We start from the raw sequence: 16,961 nt of genomic DNA on the forward strand, positions 1-16,961 counted from the left end.
TTTTTCTTAGAGGATGTTTAATAGGCTATGGGCGTGTGAAGACATTGTTAGCATTGCGTGCTAACTGCTTTTGATGTTTACTTTTGGTAAATCAGTGGGAAAATTACTGAGCTGTATGTAAAAATGCATTAGACTCACCCATTCCAGTACGGATTTCCAAACATGTGGGAATAACTCACTTCACTGGTTTATCTAAATGGTACAGATCATCCTGAATTATTCAGAATTTGTGTGTTGCTGCTGGAGAAAAAGAGCTGTGTTCTCCACCATCTGATTAATTCCACTTTAAGATACATAGTTTTCCTTGTATTCAGGAGATGCTTGTTTCACTTTATGGACTTCTAAAAGAGGCTGGATAATTAGATTAAACCCCATGTCAAAGGAAGCAAGAAGAGTCCCAGTCCAAAATTTGCAGGCATTACTTTCAGTTTTTCAGTTTTTTTAATTTCAGCTGGAGTTATTTTACAATAGTGGGCAGATCTACATAGGCTATCTAGCTACATAATCTGTGGATTTACCTGTTTTATGACTGCCCCAGTATGCTGCTGCATGACCAGTTTAGTCAGAGAAATGGTATTTGCACATCAGCTTAAATCACTTAAATGCAGTTTCTTCAGTGTACCGTAGTGATAATTTGTATGTCTTGTGGAGATCTTGAAGGGTTTAATTCCATTGTTTGGTACTCATAATCTTGGTAACTCTTCGTTTATTTTTTTCTTTTGAAAAGAAAATACTTTTCAGATTTTATTCTTTCATAAGTATCTAATTTTTCATTGGATGTGATCAATGTCAAATTTCTTTTTATGGTGAAAATGAATTTTGATCCTCAAAATGTGCATACCATGTAAAGGGATTACTTACAGGTGTGAAAAAATGTATACATCCAAGCGCTTGTATGAGAAGTTCTCTTTCCTTTCAGTAACTTGGATACCTACAAGAGTCCTTTTCATCTTTTTATTCCAAAACCCTACTTTCAGTGAATACTGTGAAGAGCATGAGACTTAAGATCAAAATTAAAACAGCTATCTTGCCACTTTTTAGAATGTTTTGGTTCAAAAACATTATATTTAGCTGTCTAAATATATCTATTATATTATTATATAATAGATATATCTAGCTGAAAATTATATCTAGTTGAAGAGTGGTATGACTGGAGATAATTAAAGGCTTCTGTAATATTTAAAAAAACAGAAGAAAAGAAAATGAGAAAAGACTACCAGAAATCTAGGGCAAGATATATCCGCTTGGGATTGTCACAACTATTGTCTAATGAAAAATGAGCTTGAGTGCATGTTTTTTGTAAGAGAAGCCTAGAAATTTTGCTTAAAGACATCCTCTTAATTATTTTTTCTAGTTGGTATCAGCTGTAGATGTGCATGTATTTAGTATTTCTGGGTTTTCCAAGAACATATTCTTAAAAATCTGTGAAAATGAACCACATTGTATAGTCTTCCTTCATTTAAATACTCATGTGTATAATTTTGACTGTAACGTTGCATTATTATGATGTCTTGGTTTGAAAGACAGGTGTATGCCAAGGAAGGCAGGAGCCTCCCTTAAAACAGCCTTCCTCCAAATTATAACTTTAGAATTAAGAGTCTTTCAGGCAAAAGATATGGGAAAAAGAATAACAGTTTTTTACTAGTATGTGTGTGTATAACAAGGCAAACAAACAACAGCAATGGCAGCAACAGCAAACAAAAAGAAAAAACCAAGCGGAGGCCGCAATGGAGAGTCTCCGCCCACTCTGAGCTTTCCCCCCTCGGTGCAGTTCCGCTCACAGCCGCCAGGGGCGCTGCTGGCTCCCGGCGGGCAGGGCGGGTGCGGTGATTCCCCTGCGGCTGCAGGGGGCGCTGTGGGGCGAGCTGGGGAAGCGCGTGGTAATGGCGGCTCGGCCGGGATGGGACGGGACGGGATGGGATGGGATGGGATGGGATGGAAGAAAGGCTGGCTTTACAAACCCCTGGGGCAATCGATCCTGGTGCCCCAATGGGACCCTCGGGAGCAGCAAGCTGGAACGGCGGGAATGAGCACAATCCCAGAGTAGTAGATGAGATGTGTCAGGAACTCGGCAGCTGTAGCTAGAACCGCAGGGATGTCCCGGCAGTCAGGGGCTGTGGGGCTACAGTGCGGCGAAACCCGCGGAGTAGCGGCAGAGAAAACAGGCGGGAGGCCGGGCAGTGGCAGCACCCCCCGAACAGGGCTGAGAGAGAGAGACTCCCTTGGGGGCGGGATGGGGCTCGAGGACCCCGGGCTTTCCCCTGCGGCACCTGAGCAGATAGCGAAGGGTCCCCTGTTTAATGAGGTAGGGTGTTAATAAGGACCCAGTGCAGCGGCCGCTCTTAGGAGCGGAGCTCCACTCACGGTAGAGGAACGGCAGCGGGAGACGGAACCCCGCCGTGGTGACCAAATCTCCCCGCAGCGGCTGCAGCCTCTCTCCTCTCGCAGGGCCGAGAGCTCCAGAGAGCGAGCAGCTGCCCCAGCCCCCTCCTCGGGTATCTCTGCCTCTCCTAGAGAAACCTTCAGATGGGAGAAGTGCAGCCAGGTGCCCTCCTCCCCTGAGTTTGGCAACTTCTTTTGTCTCTCTTAAGTACCCAGTCGTTGTTGTCTCCTAGCAACATATGGGCGAAAATTCCCTAAGGGCAAGAAACAAAAGGAAGAATCCTAAACCCCAACATATGGAAATGAAAATGATATGGAAATGTGACAATATTTGGTTTGTCAATATCTACGTTTGTTTTGTTAAAGAAAATATAGCAACATTACAAATGGTGAAAAAATGTTTTGAGAACGATGTAGTAGAATAAGGTAATAATTAGTCCAGTCAATGCAGCTCGTAGGTGTTGATCTTTTTAAAAGTAATTAGCCTGACACAGTATTTTAAACTAGTAAATACAGTTTGATTTGCTATGTAATTCAAGTTAGATTAAAAAAAAAGAAACCCAGTAATTTTCATGGCAGAACAAAGATGCACGTATGCAAGTTCTGAAAAAAACTCTTCTTTGGAGCTATAGTATGGTTTTGTTAAAAGCTGTTCTTTCCTTAATGGGGTTTTTGTTTGTTTGTTTTTTTTTTAATTTGAAGTAAGAGCCATTGTAGATTGCTTTGTTTATTTACTTGTGCAAGTAGCTGCATAATAAATGTAGATTTGCAAGCAGTAAGCTCATGTGAGTGGCTTAAAGATTCTGACAAAAGGCAACAGGCCAGAGTATGAATTATACATGTTTTTCCCTGGGCTACAAAGGTTGGTTATGTCCTCACATACCGCTGGAAGTTATTTGTGTGGAAACCTCTTATTAATTGCAGGTATAAGCATCCATATATTATCAGATGTGTTATTGTGGTACAAACTGGTGTAAAATGGCTTTCCTTGAATGCTGTTTGGTTTATTTTTAGTGCACAGTTTGCAGGACTTCTTTGTGAAGAGGAAGGCAATGGTGCAGATAACGTCCAGTACTGTGGCTACTGTAAATACCATTTTAATAAACTGGTATGTATTTATTAAATTCTATAAATAAATGTTACTGACTTATTTTTTTATTCTGAATTGCTATTAGCACTAGAAATAATATTTTCATGTAGTTCAAAAAGTAGATTGTATTTCATAAAAAAAAATGTTTTAATCACAGTTACAGAAGTACTGGCTGGAAATGTTTTTATAAGTGGTTACTTTATAGATGTGTGGGTTTTCCCCCTCTGCTAGAAATAGTGTGCACATTTAGTGGGTTGGGTGTTTGTTGGTTTTTTTTTTTTTTTCCCATTGAGTTCCTGGAATGTTTTCTTTTGCTATTTGTTTAGGTGCCTTCTAGGAATTCAGTCTATTTTGGAGTAAACTAGAAAATACTAGTTCTAGAGAATAAAGAAGCACTCCATTTCTTTCTGCTTCTGTCACTCTTCTGCCCAGCCTCTTTTGTTCTGTTGCTCACTGTGTAGCCAGTGAGTATTCCCTCCTTGTAAGTTCTCTAAAGCACAACCTTAAGGAAGTGACTTCAGGTTTGATTTTTAAAAAACAAACAAGAAATGAAAAACACTGCATTTTCTCAGTTAATCCAGTAGGTTTTGGATCAGACCTCTGGAGTCTTTCCTTTCACTTCTTGCCAGTTTGACAGTTCCAGATACCTGTTTCTGCGTACATGTGCGAGTGTGTGGACTTGAGGGGCTTCCTGATGTTTAAAAAATGTTATTTGTTAATACTAAAATATACAGACTTATGTTCAGATACTATTCTAAATATAGTTTAACTTCCAGATTACTTATTTTCACTGCTAAAAAAATTGAATACTTTGTGTGACTTTCAGGTTGCAGCAAGGTAAAAACACAGGACCAGTCAATCATTTTAGTTTCTAGAAGATTAGCTTGGTGAAGTCAGTTTTGTGCTTATGAAGCTGATGAATTTGCTTCATAATGAAGATAAGTCAGGACTTTCTAAGCCCTTACTAAGCTAAGACCTTTTTTTGTTTGTTTTACTATTTTGAGCTAAGTATATACAAAAAGTGAAAACAGTCTCTTATTTAGTGGTGAAGGCAAACCATTACACTGTTATGCCTTTGATTTGAATGTTGCAGTGCTGCTGTGATTGAGAACAGGTATGTTTATTTAAAAACCAAGTTTAATGATAACTCTATATTTGACATATAATTAGTTAGCTTTCTGGTAAGAAGCTATAGTGGTAAGAACAGTAAAGACTGGCAAGATTGTTTTAAGTGTTTCAGTTTTTCTTTGGGATTATTGTGGTTGTTGATGCCTGGTAAATACAGGTGGTTAGTATTTTCTGCTGAAGATGGTGGGTGTTCTATGTCTACTATTCCACTGAAAACTGGTTGACAAAGGAATTGCCTGAAGTGTCTTTAAATGCTTCCTCAGTTACTAGAAAACCAACCTTTAGAACTCTGGCCCAGCATAAAGCATTTGCAGTCCTGAACTAGGCTCTCAGACATTACAGAAATACAGGCAATTACATCTGCCACTTATAATCACAGACATGACTGTAGCATGCTGTATCCTGTTTTTTAATCCATTTTAATGAAAATATAGCAGACAGATCACTTGAATAATAAATAAGTCATGAAGTCACCTTAGAATGCATTTCAAGCATGTGTCAGGGCATCACAGTGGCTTCATGTGATACTCATTTGAGCAGCATCTTTTTTGTTTTATGGTATGACAACTTGAAAATGTGTCTAGCATCTTTTAACCTTTAAAATGTGGCATATTAATTTCTCTGTGGAAAGCATATCTTGCAAATTTGTGGGAGGTGTAAAAGTTGATAAAAGGATAGGCTTTTTTCCTGCTGTACATTCAATAGTCTTGTGAATTTTAGTGACAGTAATTACTCAGCTTTCCAGTAACTAAAGTACTGAAGTTTTTTTCCTGAAGCAATAAGGCATCTTGTCAGTGGAAATGCTTTATACTTTTTATTTATTTGAATGGTTCCTTTTCTCTGTCCATAAATATATTTTCTCTTTTTAGAAAAAGAGCAAACGGGGATCTAATAGGTCATATGATCAAAGTTTAAGTGATTCTTCCTCTCACTCTCAGGATAAACATCATGAGAAGGAGAAAAAAGTAAGTGGATTTGTCGTTGCTAATTATGTGGCACATCTGCTTAAAAGTAGCACTTTTTGGTAAATTTCATTTTTGCTGAAAAGCGTGAAGAAAATCTTGTTCTGAAGCACTGAATAATAAATGGCACGTGATAAACCGTAGGTGCTGGCATCCAATGAGGAAACCTCTTCAGGTGCATTTGTATATGCACTTTTCTGTTTCTGTTTTTATTCAGTTTTGAGATACTGGAACATACCCATTGGGAAGGCTGTTCCATGCAACTTCCTTTGCATTAATTTTCTGTTAGAGCTTTTCTTATATACTCTTTGTGACTGCATGGGGAAGAAAACCAGCAGTAGACATTTTAGCAACTGTGTGGCTGAACATGTGCATCTAATTCCTTATGTTTCAACCTGTTGCATCTTTCTCTCATGGAAGTACTGACACCTCTCTTGACACATTTTACTGGTACTGGTGGTCGTGCCCACTGTGCTGGCAAAATGCCTTGTTACTCACCTGGGAGATCTTGCTGTGAGGGCACAAAGAACATAACTGCTGATTTCTAATGTTGGTATTTTCTATTAATGATTTGACTTCGCATATTATTAAAAAATAATTTCAAATCCATGATGATTAAAATTTTAGTTTTTTGTTACTGCTGCATTAACGGTTGTCTATAGGATATTTGTCATCTAAATTCAACAGAGGGTGATAACAGACACAATAATGCAAATACGCTTTGGCGCTTTTTTAGGCCTCTAAGAATACATGCAAAGTGCTCACTAGCACACATCCTGTACGAACAGCTTAATAAGATTTTGTGTGGATGTGGGTAAACTTAGTTTTACATTATTAAAAATCATTATATAAAAATTGGAATCAAAGAATCTTTTGACTAAATGTGTATTATACAAAGGAGCTATATTTATAGAAGTGGGAAATTGAATAGCAAATGTCAGTCTTCAGACTCTTAGTCTCCTTAATATTTGATTAGGATTTTAAGATCCCTTCCGTTTTGGATGGATATTGATTGCTAGTTGTTCTTGGATAATCTTCTAATAAGTCTAATCTTTAGACTTGTTTAGTGGTGTAGGTGAATCATTCCCTCTTTATCTGGTAATGAAGAAAAGAGTGCACTGTGATACTGTTGTACCTCTAAATCTAAATTTAGGGCCAAAATAATAAAAGTATGGGGTTTTTTTTCTTTTCTTAGTAACACGTTGGTAGGAAAAAAACCCCCAATTTTGATTTACAGACTATAGAATTAGCTGCACAGTAAACCCTTACTAATATTTGCCATATTTTTTCATGGTTTTTTACTACTGTCATGTTTCAGGTCATGTTTTAATCAAAGTTCATGCATAGATTTTTACTCACAGGGACAAAACTTGTAAGTTTGTGGGTTTGTGGGTTTTTTGTTTTATTTTGGATTTTATTTTTTGTTTTTCTTAAATGAATTTCACTAAAGATACTATGCTTGCCAGGTCATACCTGTGAAATCTACAGGGTACACTTGGACGGACTTTCAAACTGAGTGTGTTCAGTCAAGGGTGTCAGCTATTTTTACAGCTTATGCTGTATATTTGATAGACTGTATTAAGTATCTTGGAGGGGTAGGGCAGGTTTTTTTTTAGGGTGACTTTCCTTATTTCCTCTTTTGTAAATCCCTCGAGAATCTAGATTTTTGTCGTATCACTGTAAATATTTATATCTTCCTTCACGGATGCAGTAGTGTTTGAGTGTGGCACCCATATCCCCCTCAAGGCTGCTGTAGTTCCATCTTTGTTCTTTGGAAATTTGGGTAATCTGATCTGTAGGCATCATTAAAGCTTTCTGTTTTGCCAAGCAGTAGCTGTATGAGTTGTGGTTTGGAACCACTTTTCTTGCTAAGACCTCAAAAGCTGTATTTGTGCATGTGAAATATTACACAGCAGTTAAGAAGAGGTTGGTATGAAAATGCTAATATAGGTAACTGTCATTTTTACAAACAGACTCAGCTGAAAGCCTGTGTTTTTCTTCCATAGTATGTGTTTAGTCTTTTCTGGGCACTCTGCCAACAAAATCAGTAACAAATATATAAAGATATAATAATAAAAAAACCCCTGAACAAATCTAACTAAACCTTTGGTATGATTTAATTTTCATGATGATGTTGAAGCTACTGAATAAATAGCTTCATTATATTCTCATTCCTGCTGCCTAAGCATTGTTAGTTTCTGTGGCAGAGATGCTGTTTAGAAATGATCAGTGATGAGGCTGTGTCCCTTACAAGGAGGATTGGTATTATGTCACCTGACATTCCATTATAATATCCCTTTTCTTCAGGGCCCAGGTGTTTAGTCAGGCTTTCTTGGGAAAACTTAGGCCACCATGAGGCTGTGGAAGAACGCCTTGCTTTAGTGTTACTGGCAGTCTTATATTTGGAAGGACTAAAGAAGGAACTAAACATATCTGGAATTGACCTTTGTATAATAGAAGTCTTTTTTTGCCACTAACATGAAACTTAGGCAAGGTTACTAGCTTTATATGTTTATAACTTCTGAAAAATGTGAATATACTGTGTAGTAACTAACGACTATATAGCAACTGAATTACAGAGGTGCCTTTTCTACTAGAAGGGCTTTGGTCTGAGCTGAGCAGGAAGGGAAAATTTAAAACTGCTCTAGTGGCTCATATAATGTAAATTAAACAAACGTGGACTCATGACTGAGGACTGTAGATGTCTAAGAAGTTGTGATTTAAGAGGCAAAAAGAGCAAAATAGTGACAAGGAGCCTCTTGTCACTTTCACAGAAGTTGGAGAGCTTCAGAAGAGAGCCTAAAATGCAGGTGTCAGGATAAGTGTCCGAAACACTGAGCTACTAATGCATTGTGGGCATCTTTTTGCTGCTTGTCTTATTCTTAAAGAAACATTACAGCTTTTCTGATTTTGTGGGTAGACACTTGAACACCTAAGAAGAGGCTGTGGCAGTGTGTCACTCCACGTGTTCCACTGTAGTTGGGAGTTTGGTTGTTAGGCTCACGGGAAGGGAAGATTTTAACTATGTCTTTGTGCACTGAAAGCTTCCATAGGCTGTATGTCGGTTTGGAGCGGCATTTGGAGCTGCCTAGACTTCGCCAATATGTTGTGAAGGAGCCTGTGCTCGTGTGTCAGGCAATGAATTTTATTTGGGAGAAAGGTGCTTGATGCTTTTTAATGAATTTAATGTACTGTGTAAGCTGTTACAAGACAAGTTGTAAACACTCAGATCAGGTGTTCCCAGGGCATTTCCTCACTGTCTGAACAACTGACTGTGAAAAGGTAAAATTGACCTGCTGTGCATCACATAAGATTCTGTGGTAAAAACAGGACCAGATTGCAGGGCTTTGAGTTATCCATTCAGCTGCATAAGCAGTGGTTTCTTTTTTCTTTTAGAAAGCAACAATGACCACAACAATCTGTGTTTGTCCCAAGGAGTCACTTTATAGTGCTGTATAGAGTGTTTTAGATGATTCTAATTTGTCATTCCTCTATGAATTGCCTCATTTCATAAACTAAGTGATGCTGCTTGAGTCTTGGGGGTTTTATGTAACTTTTTAGGGAAAAAAGTTCCAAACTCATCTCAGTAATGCGGTATCCCATTGCATTTTTATTAAATTTGTAAGTTTTGTTAATCAGTTTAATATATTTGACTGTTTAATCCTTTCAACTGCTCTTGATGTCTGAAGCAAAATTGTAAGAATGCTACAGATAATTAGAAGAAAAGTGGTTTGTAACCACTTGGAAATTACTTCAATTTTAATAATTGAAATAATACTATATAAATATTATTTGGATAAGAATTGTGTGGTATAGATGCTAACGGTGATATAAATCTGTGTTAATTTACTCTAAATTCTATTCAGTCAGAGGGAAAGAAGCATGCCTCTAAAACACCTCTAAAAGCTGGTCAGTAAGTACTAACCACATGTCGCAGTGTATAGATACACTAATATCTATCTAAGATGCAGAACCCAGTTCCTGTTTCCTAAAACTGAATTTCTGTGTGGGTTCCATGAGTTCAGAAAGGGGTATGTCTTCATCCTTCAGTCTTTACTGTTGCCAATGAATAGCATTTCTATTTCTGTACTAACTTCTGTAGGATTGTAGACTTTTCTTTTTTAATACATCTCGTTATGTCATATTCTGTTGAAAGTCTAACTGTTTGGGAATTCTGACAGCATGTGGCTGTGTAGAGAGAATTTCATTAGAAAGCAACTCTATCTGAGCATATTTAGTAATATTTTTATCTGCTGGATTAAGAGGAAAGGAGACAGTCTTTGACTTGTGGCTCGCTAAAGTTCTCTGTTAACTTGTGCTGTTTTCTGTGTATGCAACTGTCGATAATCAGCTGCATGAAATTTACTGGAGCTGGCACCAGCACAATGATCTCTTGTGGAGGTCAAGAAAAAAATACATAAGAATATAAGTTCATTTTAATTTGTATTTTCTTTTAGTAAGAGAAAAAGTAGGTACTTTTGTCTCAGTTCTCAAGATTATCATGGAATTACTGATTTGACTACCTCATATTTTTTTAAACTTAGGGTAGCACATCATATATATTACTGAAAAAAGAGTAGTGCTTTTAGTGTGCAGGAGCACAGCAAACACCTCAATAGTATTAAGCTTGTCAGCTGGGATTAGTTAATTATTATAAAATCAAAATGACAAACATACCACCTCAGGTATACCTAAAAGCTACTCTGCAAGATGTAGAATTTTGTAAGGCTGCCTAGGTTGCATCTTTCTTTTTCCATCTCAAAGTACACATTTTAGTCTTTGACTTACTGTGAAAGAAACTCAGAACCCCTAGTGAGCAGCTCGCCCTCACACAGCCACTTGCTCATTCTCCTCCCTTATGGGATGGGGGAGAGAGTCAGAAAAGTAAAAGTGAAAAAAACTTGTAGGTTGACATAAAGGCAGGTTGATAGGTAAAGCAGAAATTGTGCATGCAAGCAAAGCAAAACAAGGAATTCATTCACCACTTCCCATGGGCAGGCAGGTGTTCTGGCAAATCCAGGAATGCAGGACTCCATCACATGTCACTGTTACTTGAGAAGACAAATGTTATCACTCTGAACACCACCCCTTTCTTCTTCTTCCCTGACTTTTATATAGTGAGCATGATGCCATGTGGCATGGGATATCTTCGGTCATTTAGGGTCGGCTGTCCTGGCTGTGTCCCTTCCAGGTTCTGCTGCACCTCCAGCCCACACACTGGCGGGGAGAGAAGCAGAAAAGGCCTTGGCCCTGTGTAAGGGCTCAGCAAAAATGAAAACATTCCTGTGTTAGCAACCCTGTTTTCAGCCCTGATCCAAAACACAGCCCCACCAACTAGGTGAAGTAAATTAACTCTATCCCATTTGCAACCAGCATGATTTCAATTCTTACAGCTATTACTGTGAGAGATGCAGAAGTAAAAGGTGCTTTGAAATATCTTTTTCTTGAATTTGGATCCTGGATTAATACAAGATTACTAGTACTTTGACTTTGTAACAGTTTCTAGAGGGTAATCTGGATACTTTCTTATGAAGTTGTATATTTCATCCCTGCCATGTATTGGGTTCTGGTAGACCATATGCAGTTTAAAGATGATCTATTATGTTAAACTGACCGAGACAGAAAACTGAATGGATTCCTTCCGTATACCATTCTGCTCGCCTATTTCGTGATATATATTTGACAGGTATCTTTAAGTTACCTTGCAGACAGTAGAGCCTTTCACAGTACGAAACATAATGCATCATTTAAACTTGTAATTTTTATAGGAATGAATGAAGGTGAGTGCTGACAATACATAGTTACATTGATTTAGTTAATCTTGCACCATTTTTGAAGTTACAAAGTGTTTGGCACTGCATATCCATTACTAACAATTAACATCAAACTGCAAATAACGGAAGCAATGTATTTTAGTGTTAAATAGCAAAGGAATAGCTCACTCTGGATAAGAGTTGGTAGTCTTGCACCTCATAGAAACTTTGGATGGCATTTTTATCATTGATTTTTGAGTCTTTTTACCATTGACAGTTAAAATGATGACCATTATTTCTGTATTTAAGTGAGGCTTTTGGGAGTTTAAATAATTTAATCATAAAACTGGTTCTTAAGAACAAGTGTTATGCTTAGAGCTGTATGTGTATGAGTAATGCTGGCAGTAGAGTCTCACCTCTCCCTCTAAACTATCTCTTGCCTGTGTCCTTCTATTACTGTGACTGCAGCAGCTGCTGCTGCCCTGAGTTTTTCTGCTGTGGGTTATACTGTTTAAAATGCTAGCTACATGAATGCCTGAGCAAGGGCTGTTCTTATAAAAATAAGATAAATTAGGATTTGAGTTGGAAATTTGGGGACTGTAGTCATCTTTCATTCTGCAGTTATTATTATGGTTATATTACTAATAGCTACTAGTCCCAAATAGGGGGCAAGCAGATCTGGCCTCTTATTTGGGACGAGCAAGAACTATGCACAGCTTTCCATTGAGGGTGTTACAGTTCAGGATTTACAGTGTTTGGTGGCACGAAGTGCAAAAAATCTATAAATGACAAAAGAATTGATATGAGTACTCTGTGCTAATAGAACATTCTGATATGTTGGGATTATTTGAGTCAAACAGCAGCTGAAAAATTAGGGATTTAGGCATTCAGATGATTTTGCTTACAGTAATCAATAAGGAAAGTAGATTTTAAAATGTTGTTGAGGTTTAAAAGCTTGGAACAGCCGAAGGTAGTGGAGGATTAGGATTTTTGTAATAGAGAAGGCATAAAAATGCAGTAATTCAAGGTCAACCCAAGCAGTTTGGTCTTGAAGGACTAAGCACTGGTGGTTGCTGTTAGTGTGCATGTGTTTTAATTCTTCCTGAACAGAAGTTAGTCTCTGGTTCCCCAAGCCTATGAGCTCTTGTTTCTCTGTCCTGCATCTGTCTCTTGTGCCTGTTACTGTCCATCCTTCATGTTCCTCCACAGAAATAATGTAGCTCACTAAAAACCAGAAAACTGCTTGTTGCTGCTTTTCAGCAGTTTGAGTGGGCAGACGGAAAGTCTGAAAAGCTAAGCAATCTGAGAAAGGTGAAAGTGGGGTCAGAAAACCTTTTTCTTCATTTGTAACAGTGAACTGTTAAATGCTGAACTTTGGAATGTATTTTAATCAAATAAACTCCTGTAGAAACCCCTTTAAAGAGGGCTATGCATTCCTTAGACAAAAATGAATTGCAGATAGGTGTAAATACCTTCAACAAGTTAAATGATACTTCCATGTGGAAATGTTACAAATTATTAATGCCATTTAAAAGAAAACCTGAACTGATTAATTTCTTCTGGACTAGAAGAAATTCTAGTTCACTAGAAGTGAACTATTGTTCACTGGTATTGTTCTTTTTTTCCAAACATGGAAGTCCAAAGTTTAAAAATATACGTTTTTATAGTATCTCTTCTGCTGGTAACAGATCAGAAGTAAAATATAGTTATACATGTATCCTTAATTTCATATTTTGACGAGATGTTGGTCTTTTTCACTCTTCTGACAAAAATTTCTCTGAAAGTAAGTTAAAGAAAATGAATGAGCAAGTGCTGATCTTTAGAGTGATAAAACAAGTACATGAGCTAAAAAAAATGAAGAATTGGAACCAAACTATATTTGTGAAGTCATGTTATGTAATAATTTTGAGAATTGAATCTTTGTGGGAGAAATAGAAGCAATCAGAATGTTTTTCCTTCCCCTTCATTCTCCTACCCCCTGCTCTGCAAGAAAGCAGTGTACAGAAGGTGCTGTAGAATTCTAGAAATCTTGCACCATGTTTGTTTTGTTATCTAGCAACATGTAGCTGTTGGAGTTAAGATGGGATTACATCGTTTTTTAGGTATGAAACAAAAGCCAGAAATGATATCCCTGGTGACAAATAAAGCTTTCTGATTAATCATGATGTATGAACTCGAGGCATTTAGTACTGTATTTAGCTGCACCATAAATCCGAGCTCTTCAAGTTGTTCAGGATGAATATTGTTACAGGTGCTTACCTAATGGCTGCATGGCAATCACACCTTATTTTTCTTACAGTAAGAAAGGTTTCAGGAGCTGCCTGAACCTGGTCTGCTCAACTATCTTACTTGTGAACCAAGATTAAAAGTTTCCTTTGTCAATTTTGTTGTTGGCCCTTTATTTTTTTAATATATTCTTCCTTGGAGTTGTGTCTTCCGCTAAATCTTGATTTTACAGAATGTACAGTTTGCATTTATTAGCTCTGCACAGGAGTGTGGAACATGTGAACTCATTCCTAAGTATATAAATGGGATATGTGTGTTTTGCCTGCTGTTAATGCTTCCTTAGCTTTCACTCGCTGCTGATACTATTTTCAGTCCTTGTTTAGAGTAATTTCTGTCTTTTATTTTCCTTACAGTAAAGCTTGTAAAAGATCAGATATTTGATATTATTACCTTCTCTAGAATGGGGGGGTTCCCATGTGATTTTATGGATGAATGTTTATCTTGGTGAGCTGTTGCTACGTTTTTTGGAGTTTTTTTAGAGCTGTGACTGAATAGAGATCTTATAAAACTGAAGCATGCAGAGTTGTCCATGAGGAGCTAACAGTTTGCTGTTTTTCTGGCAGTAGGGAAGATGGCCAATTTGTGTGGCCTTTGAGACAGACTTGATGGAAAGCTGTCATATTTGTTAAATGTTATGGGAATTCATGTCCCTCTGTTAATCCTTTTCTGAATCCCAAAATGGATATTTCAGAACTCTTCTTATATTTTTTATGCATATTTTTGGTATAAGAGGGTGCAGCTGAAAGAAGTCATTTGGTGGGAGCTACGTCTCTTCAGAAGTCTCAGCAGCTTGTTGTTGAAATTTTTATTCTTATCAGTGTAAAAGCTAAGCATTTCTTTCAGAGGTTTTCCTGCTATGTTCTCCAGTTCTTTGATGTATGCATTTGAAGTCAGTTCACATTCAGAAGTAATGCTTCTCAACTTTCCTTGGGAAGAAAAAAGATTACTAAAAAAAAAAAAAAAAAAAAGTTGAGGTATAACCTAAAAGAAGAATGAAATGCAGAATTAAGGACAGCAGATGTCTTATGAACGAGATACTTGTATGCAGAATGCCTTTGGATGGGTTACCTCTGCAGTGGCTTTGAGTGGAAAGCTGTAACCTTGGTAAGCTGCCCTGAACAACTTTGTCTTGATGGTTTGAATCTGGGAGAGGAATTTGATGTGGTTGCTGATGCTTCACTTTACAAAAATCAAGCATATTCTTTCCAGACACTGAGTTGTTTATCCCCCCTTCCTTCCTGCTGTTCTTGTGTCTTATCCTTCCTGACACTTCCTTATGTGCAGGGACTACTTTTGATGTCAGTATGTTACAGAATGTAATCAGAAGTCCTCCTAAGTGTTCCTTTGATGAGAATTTTATGGTTTTTGCCTTTTAGATGGAATTAACACTAGAAGTAAAAGAACACTAGCAAGTTGACAGAAAAGATTGTAAAACATGCTCATTTAAAAGTTTTCTTATTGTTTACTGATATTGTTGTGAAGTTTCATCTTAAAGCGTATTAAAGTCATTGCCCCTTGGCTCCAAAATTAGAAATTAAAAAAAAAAAAAGGATGATTTGAATTTCAGAGTAGAATGATGAAAGCCAAAGAAACTCGGGCAGTGGTTAGCCATAGCTTCCTTCTTGAAGCTTGTCTGGGGTTCAGTGGAATTGTTACTCAGGTTTTTCTGAACATATCTGCTGCTGATGTCGTAAGTTTGGTAGCTTAGCGCTGGTGATAGTCTTTTGTATCAACACAATCGATGGATGCACGGCAGTCTTGGTGTCGATGCTTCTGTTTTTCCTTGATTCCTGCCAGCTTTTCTGTTAGTATGTGTAGTACTTTGGGGACTATTATATTTAAGACGTTATTGGAAAGACTGTGCAGTGCATTTGAATCCTTCCTCTCCACTGTAGTTTTTTTTCTTTCTAATGTGTTTTCCAGGTCTAAAAAGAGACAAACAAACAATCTCCCCAACAAACACAACCTCCCTGATCTAAAGCTCCTTCAACAAGCCTGTATTACCTTATGGTGTATGTCATTGTAATTATGGCACCTGTTCACTTCATTATGAAGGGAAAAACTCCATATTTCTATCCACGTGGCAGAGTGGGAAAAAAACCCCAAGTTCACTTGAGTGTGTAAAAACTCCAAACCTAGAAATCCACATCAACATTTTAAGGTGTACCTCTCTTTGAGTTTTAAGAAGTATACAAGAATTAAAAGAACTTTATACATTGTATCTAGCAAGTATAGTTTTACATAATATTTTAGTGAGGATAGCTTTTTTACTTGATTTATAAACTTTCTTAGTTAAACTGTATTTAATTTCTGGCAAAATTAGTTTAGTTAAATGGATTTGGGTTGGCTAGAGACAAGGTGATCTCTGAATCATTCACCTGGTACTTACAGTTTGTAAAGGTACAGATAAAAGTGTTTTGCTTTCAGCTTTGCATCTAGGTTGTCAACTAACCGATTCTACTTTATTAGAGAATTTGAGAACCCACTCTCTTACTCTCTCAGGCTGATTCCGTGAAACAAGTTTCTGCTATTTCTTCCGTTGTGGCAGAAATAAAAAGGTGATGCTTGGTCCTACCTGAATAGAGTATGCAGGCATTGCATCTCATCCTGGTGCTTGGTGAGAGTGGTTGTGCAGTTGCTGTTAAGGAAATGATGTTCTTTTGAAAGTCTGGACAATCATTTGGATAGTTAGAGAAAGATCATCATGGATAGTTTTTAAGATTCAGAACAGTTACTGAGTTTTCTTATGGCTGTTCAGAGTTACACATCTTTTCAAGCTGCACAACGGGATTTTTAAACCCCTTGTGTCAATCGATATGTATACACATTTTTTACTGGCTCTCTGTAGAAGCGGTCTGAACAAGTAGCCGTACATTGTGCTGTTCTGCAGAGTTTTGTGTTTGTTCACAAAAAGTCCACAAATACATAATTAAAGAACTTAAATACTTGAGTGCCAGTAGCTTGTAAGTAACTTCCTCTCACAGCTGCAGTTTCTTTGTATCTTCTGACACTATCTAAGTAAACCATATTACATTGCTAAGGAAAAAATTACTTGTTTATGATTAGACTGGAAGAAATATTGAACTTCTGTGTTCTAAGTTTAATTGTTAATTTTGTCAGACTGGCTATTTTTGTAAAGAATTTGTCTAAACTACTTAGACAAATAAAATTTGTGTCTTATTCTCCAAATTGTAATCCTCCAAAAACTTATTTCTGCCAGTATGAAAGACTTCTGTTATACTGTAAAGGCTCTGGGGTAAGAAGTTATTTTCTCTGTGTTGGCACAATTTTGTTCACACTGCCAGTGCTTCATTCATGTTTAAAAAATAAAAATTAAAAAAAGAAAAAAACTTATTACAT

At 37.3% G+C, this 16,961-nt stretch overlaps 1 protein-coding gene across 4 annotated transcripts in view; it reads left to right on the plus strand.

Annotated features, from left to right (window-relative positions):
• MLLT10 (MLLT10 histone lysine methyltransferase DOT1L cofactor) overlaps positions 1-16,961 on the plus strand; it is a 125,587-nt gene that overhangs the window by 41,309 nt on the left and 67,317 nt on the right. For 3 of the 4 annotated variants that reach the window (XM_058419260.1, XM_040067507.2, XM_040067744.2), the window contains 2 exons: positions 3,397-3,490; positions 5,470-5,565. In XM_058419260.1, coding sequence (XP_058275243.1) covers positions 3,397-3,490; positions 5,470-5,565 — 190 coding nt within the window. The remainder of the gene's footprint in view (positions 1-3,396; positions 3,491-5,469; positions 5,566-16,961) is intronic. The other variant, XM_040067580.2, reaches the window with a different exon arrangement.

This window comes from Hirundo rustica, chromosome 1 (genome assembly GCF_015227805.2).
Source record: "Hirundo rustica isolate bHirRus1 chromosome 1, bHirRus1.pri.v3, whole genome shotgun sequence".
Taxonomy (NCBI): Eukaryota; Metazoa; Chordata; class Aves; order Passeriformes; family Hirundinidae; genus Hirundo; species Hirundo rustica.